At 50.2% G+C, this 8,504-nt stretch overlaps 1 protein-coding gene across 1 annotated transcript; it reads right to left on the bottom strand.

Moving 5' to 3' along the window:
• Positions 1-1,722: 1,722 nt before the first annotated feature.
• LOC123038250 (auxin-responsive protein IAA26-like) lies at positions 1,723-2,338 on the bottom strand. The gene is made up of 2 exons (XM_044462125.1): positions 2,213-2,338; positions 1,723-2,085 (listed from the first exon to the last, which is right to left on the bottom strand). Exons 1-2 carry the CDS (start codon positions 2,336-2,338, stop codon positions 1,735-1,737), a joined length of 477 nt encoding a protein of 158 aa, XP_044318060.1. The 3' UTR covers positions 1,723-1,734.
• Positions 2,339-8,504: the final 6,166 nt, after the last annotated feature.

Below are 8,504 nucleotides of genomic sequence, written 5' to 3'. Positions count from 1 at the left end.
ATATTCTTTCGTGAAAGCTAAGGGGAGGATACATGCTCTTTCGCTAAATTTATCTCCACACTAAGTGATATAGGAAGACCTTTGTGGATTTTCTTCTAGGATAGTGTAAGGCCTTCTGCTCCATCATGTCAATTACTACTTGAATATGTCGGTTTCCTTTCAAAAGAAATTACCCAGGTTCAGTTAGAAATTCCAAATTATTTGGCCAGCGCAGCAAAGCGCGCTAATGCTTCTATTATAGCCTCTAAAGTTTAACGGAACAAAAAACATAAGTGCATAACTAATCGATACCCGAAATTTATTTCAAATATCCAGCCCTATTAACTAGTCCATAATCCATGATTTTGAAGTCTGCATTCTAACCAGGTCACAAGGACATGGCCACAAGGACGTGGCGGATCTGAGCAGAAGGTTTAGATGGCAGCGCAGTCGTCTCGTTCCAAATCAAATCGAGCCCCGTGCAGGAATTCGTGCAAATTCACCGAAATGAATCACACCTAGCATGATGGATGTTACCGATTGGATCGAGATGATGTGAGCACAGCGGCAGCGGCAAAGAAATGGAGTGGTATTGAAAAAAGTTTGGAGGCTCTAGATACCAGATTGTCACGACCCGATCGGAGAGGGTGTGAGGAATCGAGCCGAGAGAAGGGTGTGAGGACGAACATGAGTGGGTGAGGAGCAGACATGCGAGAGGGGGAAGGAGATCACACAATTCTCATTCGTTGTAGGCCACCACGGGCCACGGCACACACACGTGAGCGCTGCAAGCCCGAGTCCAACAGGCTGTTGCGAGTTCAGAGTTTCAGGGTCTGAACTTGCACTCGTTCAGTCACCTGTAGATGCATCGGCAGGCGTGACAAAATCATGAGCTAACAAATGCTCTATCTAAGTTAACTTTGGAGAACCAAATAGATGCTTCTTCTCTGTGATGGACCCAAGAGACTGAAGAATGCAAACAAGTTAACAGGAGGCAATTCTTAAAGGGTGCTTGAATACGTTTTACTCTCATGACTAAAAGTAGTGGGACTAAAACTTGCTAGCCTCACCCATGCTTGAATCCAAATACTAAAGAGACTAAAATCAAATTATTGAGCACTTATTATCCTCCAAACCATCCAATCCAGAACTCGCATGTGTTAAAGTAGAAGAATTAAATGAGGAGAGGGAGGGCTAATACATATTTTAGAGGGTGCTTGGATCCAAGGGACTTATTTTAGTCTGACTAAAAGTAGGCTTTTTAAGAGGCTAAAGTTCCAAGCACCCCTGACTAAAGAGGGGCTAAAACTAGTCTTGAGACTAAAAAAATTTAGTCAGGGGTACCCCTAATGAAACGTAGATTAGTCCTCTCTCTTCTCATTTAACTCCTCTCCTTTAACACATGCAAGTTCTGGATTGGAGGGTTTGGAGGATAATAAATGCTCATTAACTTGATTTTAGTCTCTTTAGTATTTTGGATCCAAGCATGGGTGAGGCTAGCAAGTTTTAGTCCCACTACTTTTAGTCATGAGACTAAAACGTATCCAAACACCCTCTTAGTAGGTTTCCTATGACTAAAAGTTTTTAGCCTCAAGACTAGTTCTAGCCTCTCTTTAGTCAGGAATGCTTGAAACTTTAGCCTCTAAAAAAGACTATTTTTAGTCACTTGGATCCAAGCACCCTCTTATTCAAGTTTCATCCAAATTTCTCACAACAGAGGACATGACTGACATTACTGTTCAACGTGCCCTAGCTCTAGCTGTTTGTCATCATCGTCGATCGTCTCATAATCCTGATGCTCCTGCAGTCGGAGACGAACATGTCCCAGGGGAGGTCGTCGGCGAGCAAGATGTCGCCGTCATTGTCCTCGTAGGTCACGCCCAGGCCCAGCATCTGGCCAGCCAGGCCCAAGAGCGCCGCCCTGAGCTCCGCGTGCCCTCCGTACGCCCTCAGGTCCACCGTCCGCTGGTACCGGGCTCCTTCCACGCTCACCTTGACGTACTTGCTCTCCGACGCCACCGCCGACGCGCCGCCGCTGTCCGGAGGGCCGAGCCGCAGCTCGGCGTCAACGGCCTCTCCCTCCATGGATGGACTCGGGTGGATGGCCTGCAGATTTCCCAAAAAACGAGGTCGGAGATGGGGAGGGTAAAGGTAAACTAAGGGACATGGTCAGCCAACGGCGAACGGAGGTGGCATCCTTCTTGTTGCACAGGAAGGTGAGCAGAACACATACCGTGGAGGGTCGCGGGCGAGGGCGAGCTCCAAGTCGAGGGTCGTCGGCGCCGTGCCGACTGAGCCAGCTCTGGCGGACGGTCGTCCGTAGCTGGGGATAGCCGTCGCCGGAGCTCATCGATTCCATCGAGGACAGTCGCCGGCACCAGGTGGGAGGAATGAAGACCGCCTGAGATCTGGGCTGCATATATAGCCGGAGGAACGCGCGCGGCCGTCTCCTGCCCTCCCTCTTCCTCACCCTCACATGGTCGCTGCAGGGAGTGGACAAGAGCTTGCTGAGCCGAGAATGGCAGCCTTGTCGTCATGCCGGTATCCGGTTGCTGAGCCGAGAATGGCATGCATGCATGCATGCAGCTGGCGGGCTCCCTCCTATCCGTGAAGAAGAAGGAGAAGGAGAAGGAGGAGACTGGGAAGAAAAGAGATCCGTCCATCCGGGCTAGCTGTGGGCCGGGGTGAAGAATTGAAAATGGCAGGCATTCCCAAACTGCTCTAACACATGCCTCCGGGCCTTGTTATGCCACCAACAATTTCCATCCATTCCATCATGCATGCATGCATGTGCGTCGTCAAGTACGTACGTGTGCTCGCACCATTCGTTGGTTGGTTCATCATCAGCATCAGCATCGTGCGCTCGCCTGGGCCATGCAGTGGGCTGAAAACGGACAGTCGCTGTCATGCTCGTATCTGGTTGCCGACCCGAAAATGGCAGCTCATTCACGACGCTCTTCTCCCCTGTCTGCCTCTCGCATCGTGCCAAATCGGCTCCGTGTGTAGGCCACATACGCGCATGAATGCAATGCACGGCGTCCGTGTGTACTACTCTCCGTTTCTAAATATTTGTTTTTCTAAAGATTTCAACAAATAACTACATACAAAGCAAAATAAGTGAATCTATACTCTAAAATATATCTATATACATTTATATGTGATAGTTCATTTATGAAATCTTAAAAAACAAATATTTAAGAATGGAGGGAGTAGTACGTACGATCGGCGCTGTCGTCCATGCATGGTCTCCGCCTCCGTACGTACGTCGTCGTCGCCGCCGTCGGGCCCCTCGCAGATATCTCGCTCGGTCGGCTGCTTGGCACCGCGCGCTCGGCAGCTCCTCCTGGCGTCGAGCGCATGCAGGACACGTGGGTCGTGTGCTAGCTCGTGTGTCGCGTACGTACGTACGTGTCCAGGAGTACACACTTGGGAGTGTGATGGTGGCAAGTTTTAATTCTTCCTTTCTTAACTTTGGTCCTGGTGCTTGTAACTTGTAAGATGGAAACATTATGGTTTCTACTAAATGAAATCAGAGAGAAAGCTCTCTTTATATAAAAGAAATTCTCGTTATGTGGTTAGTTCAGTTTCGGGGGTTCAGTTTCGAGTATTATAAAGCCAATCAGCCGAACTAGACAAAACAAACTAAAGACCCAAAAGACACACACACACACACACACACGAAAGCACTAGCAAATACTCCGAGGAGAAGCGCAGGAGATTCGCCACCACGATCGATAGCCACCCACACTCATCGACGACAGCCCCCAAGAAGAAAACGACGTCATGTGCCGTCACCGCCGTGCCTGTCCAAGTGGCCGAAGGATTTCACCTAGAGTGCCGAAGAGGAGGGATAGGACCAAGACAACACTACTACGACAACTGCATGCATCACCATTGTCGGTGTCGAGACGCAAAGCTTAGTTAGCAACATTGACTTTTGTATAAGGTGGAGCATTGAAAAGAGCCTTGTACAAGAGAAATGGTCGTGGTTTCCAGGCAGAATAAAACGCCTGGAGAAATAATTGGAGTGTACAAGCATGCAATGCATGTTTCTTGTTGGTTGTAGTATCGTCAATCTTGTTGTTGCGTTGCAATACAATGCAGGCAGGCAGCCATCTCTCAACAGTGAAACATGACTTCCCCACACCGCCGCCCGACCAATACATGTGTGGATAGTGTGAGCGAGCGGAGCAAATACATCTAAGGCGTGTCTGGTTGCCTGCATGAGGCCCGGCCTGGCTCGTACGGGACGCAAACGGGCCGATTGGTTGCTTGATTTTACTATTCGGCCCACATGGCACGAACCTTAAAGCATTCCTGGGCCTGGCTCCCTGAGAACGCTCGAATCGGTAGTTTCTCCAGGGCCAGGCCCGAGCGGTGCACGTGGGCAGCGGCGGTTGCCCGCGCGCGGCCATGCTCGAGAAGCCGCGTTGCTTCCCGAAGCGCCGGCAGTTATTAGCCTCACCGCCCTTCACAGCTCCCTCTCCCCACTCTCCCAACTCTCACCGGCGGCGACGGATCAGAGGAGAGTAAGTAGACCACCGCACTCCATCACCGGCAAGCGGATCATCACCTGGCCCGCGGCAATGGCGGTAAGCACTTCTCTGTTCGTCATGCACTACTTTTTCGCGTTCGATCCGGCGATAGATTCGATCCACGGCGGAGAGGGGAATGGGGAATAGAGGTAGATAATCATGGCAGTTCATACTTAGTTCATACGAGTTCATACTACTTCATACTAGTTCATGCAAGATCAGAATAGAGGCAGATGTGGATGGAGTAGAAGGGGGATTGGGGGTACAGAACAGACACCGACTAACCACGGCGGTCGTCACCGGCGTGCAGAGCGGCGGGTCGAGTGGCTAGCCTTCATCTTCTTGTCCATCGCCGTGCGGGGCGGCGGGTCGTCGTCGCTGTCGGAGGAGTCGAGGTCGATCTGCCACGTACGGCGGCCTGGCTCCGGCGCCCTCACTGGCATCTGCACCGGTTCTTCCTCCTCCTTAGGCTCCCCACCAATGACCGCAGGCGGCACGATTGCCGTCTCCCAATTCATTGCGGCATGGCGGTCATTAGAAGCCCAGTAGTTCTTGTACTTGGACCACTTCTTCCTCTGTTTAGCGTCATCGGAGACGGCCTGATTCATGGCCCAGCGAATGATGTTGACTGCCATCGCGCCCTTCGCTGGGTCAGGAATCGGCGTCTTCAGCTCTTGTGCAGTGGCCCTCATGAGCACTCCATCAGATTCCTTCTGCATGTCACGCATGGAGCCAAAGTTCGAGCACACCTCCATGGTGTTCTCGAACTTGGTGCGGTCACCAGCCGACCACCTGAGGAAGAAGGCCCTCCAGCCAATCCCCCAAGGAAAGGGTTGGCGTTGGAGCCAGAGCTAGAGCTCATGGCGATGGAGAGGATGAAGGTTGATAGTGAGAGAAGAGAGGGGGTGGGTAAGTAGTGGTGGGCAGGGTGAGTACATATAGGGGCAATGGAGAGAAGGAGAAGAGTGATAGTCATGCCGTTTTAACTACATGCTCTTCACTAAGCCATGAACTCTGTGTTGTGCCTGACTCCATGAATTTTGTGCAGATCGAGGAGAGCAATGAGATGGGAACGGAGGTGCTCCCGGCCGTTGACAACAAGGGCAAGCAACCCCTTCATCCAATGCCCGAGGTTGTGCTACCACCCACCGCCGAGGAAGAACCGAAAACGCCTGAGGTTGGCGACGACGAGCGCATCGAGGAGCCCCCAGCAACAAGCTCCACAACTACGGCCACTACCATGAGGAGGATGGCCCAACTCACTTCTGCAAGGTCATCCTTGCGCCGAAACTTGAGTGCATCCCCATGCCCCTGGACTTCACCAAGCACTTCGTCGCGGTGCCGACGGAATTCAAGCTCAGGAACCGGCTGCTCCTGAAAGGTGACGGTGAAGCTGATGAACGGCAGGGTGACCCTGAATCAGGGTTGGGCCACCTACGCAGCCATTCATCAGATCAAGATCGGCTACATGGTGACGTTCAAGCTCCTCACTCCTGACACCCTCAAGGTCATCATCTTCGACGAAGATGGCATTGAGGTCGTCAACAAGTGCGGGAAGCACGACGAAGCATTCGCCGCCAAGCACTAGGGCCGGGGCACCTCCTTCCTAAGTACTATCGTGACTGCTTTGAACTGTTTATGGTTTATGCGTTGAACTGTTATGAAGTGTGATACTGCTTATCTGAATTATGCTGTTAAGTAGTTGCTGCTTTGCTTATGATGTGTGCTACGATGGTTTTGTCGAAGTGTGCTAGTAACCTCGCCAACTAGCCAAAAAGGTTACCACACACCAGGCGTTACATACAACCAAACACCATGCCTTAGGTTTGTCCATTAACATGCAGGTAACCAAACACCCGACAGTATGGTTCAGCTCATGCAAGCAAGAGAGGATGTAGGCAACCAAACAACTTACAGATGATGCATTTGAGACTACATTTGTATAGCCAAGCTGAGTTGAGAAGGCTATGCAATACAGTTACTGTTCACTCCTGCAATCAAACATGCCCCTAAAGCACGAGGCACTGGCATCCTTCTTCTCAGCTACGACGCCACCAGCCGCTCGCCTAAATTGGCAACGATGTTGTGCTCCTATTATATCTACACGACACGACACCATACGAGACAAATGATCATGGGCTCCATGCACAGTAACTGAGAGCACATGGCCGGCGTCGAGATCCAGCTCCGAACACGGCACGTTCGTCTCCGGCACCGAGCGGCCAAGAAGCAGCAATCTCTTTTCATCTTAATTAGCTGTGTCACGTACGTACAAGAGTATCTGCTTGCCGGCACGACGTACGTCGACACACAGAAACGGAGGATGTACGTACGCGGTCGTGGGCTCCATGCAACAGCGGTCAGTACAATGAAACAATTGTGAATCCAGTACTACTGCTTGCGCACGTCCGACGGCACGTAGTTTGAGAGCAAACGACTGAGCATACATCTCGGCCGATCGATCTCTCACGGCCCGGCGGTGTCATCTACTCCCTCCGTCCCATATTAACTATCGCTCAAGTGAACGTATCTAACTCTGTGCTAGACACACACGGCACAAGAGAAACTATCCAAGTCATCCGACCCCTTTCATCCCGTTTTGTAATCAGGCCGGAATGCACGGGTTTGTACTCTTTCCATTTCAAAATAATTGTCTCAATTTTACACTAACTTTAGTACAAAATCACATTAAAGTTAAGACATTTATTTTAGGACAGAGGAGATATATCCCATCCAAATTACTAAAACACACGTACCTGTTTTTTTTTAAGGTTCCAATTTTCTCATTCAAATTGTTTCAATCACTTTGTGTCAGCTTCAACCACTTTCACTTTTTTCAAGTCTCAGCCACTTATGTGAAGTTTCAACCTTGTTATGAACCTGAGTGGCTAATGTGATAATTCATCTCCTAACATTGTGTTTCAGGCCATGACTAAACACATCCAAATACACTTTCAAAGTTACTCAGTAAGTTAGCATACTATGGAGTTGGTCGGTTGATGGTTGGTATGTTGAGTTGTACGGTGAAAAACTATAAAGTTAACTTGTCCCTAGTCGTGGCATGCTAAAACTTTGGCGACAAACGAGAATTCAGAAACCAGTCTATAGAATTATAATATTCGGAGACCGCAGAGTCGACGACGGAGCACCATCAACTTGACAAAGTTTGCCTTTTGTTTTGGGTCTCGATAACTGCCACATGTGTAGTGTATCGGTTAGTTGTGCCACACGCCTTGTGTCGCATGTACAGCAAGCAGCCCACGCATCTACGTGTGCGCAAAACAACTAATGTCCACACACATTTTTTTCCCTCCTGAACCCTCTCACACGCCCGTATGTCAGGCCTCGTATCCTTCTGGTCCCGCACGCGATGCGTGACGCCCACCGCGCGCCCGCAGTTGCCATGGTCCAGACCCTCATCCATGTTCGTTTATCTGCAGTTGCCATGTCGCTGAACTACGGTTGCCATGTCGAACAACTGCAGTTGTCATGGTTGCTCAACTGCAGTTGCCATGTATGGTCTGATCTAATGTAGTTGCCATGATTTCATAACTTTAGGAATTGCCACATACTAACACTAGGCAGCTGAGAGAGTTGCCATGTGCTCACAAGCATGCTGGGGCAGTTGCCATGTAAAAAGGAATAGTTGCCATCTGCTTACGTGCACGTTAGGGCAGTTGTCATGTACGTGCACGTTGGGGCAGTTGCCATGTACCATGCAAAAACACATGGCAACTCGGTAAAAGACCGTTGCCATCTGCTTACGTGCACACTAGGCAGTTGCCGTGTACCCTGCAAAAACACATGGCAACTCAGATAAAAAAATAGAGTGGCCACCTGCTTATAAAGCATACTAGAGATAGTTGTCATGTGCGTTGCAAAAACACATGGCAACTAGCAACTTACGTGTGGGAGAGGAGACGGGCGTGTGGGCGAGATGGCAAATGCCCACACACCAGTCCTTGTACATGACTGAAAACTGATGTGTGG

This window comes from Triticum aestivum, chromosome 2A (genome assembly GCF_018294505.1).
Source record: "Triticum aestivum cultivar Chinese Spring chromosome 2A, IWGSC CS RefSeq v2.1, whole genome shotgun sequence".
NCBI lineage: Eukaryota > Viridiplantae > Streptophyta > Magnoliopsida > Poales > Poaceae > Triticum > Triticum aestivum.
This window is presented reverse-complemented; position numbering and strand designations above follow the sequence as displayed.

Bases quoted from the DNA above. Each gene is read 5' to 3' on its own strand.
- LOC123038250 (XM_044462125.1), bottom strand. From the start codon at position 2,338: ATGGAATCGATGAGCTCCGGCGACGGCTATCCCCAGCTACGGACGACC. The intron at 2,086-2,212 runs GTATGTGTTCTG...GGAAATCTGCAG, and splicing joins CTCGCCCGCGACCCTCCACG to GCCATCCACCCGAGTCCATC.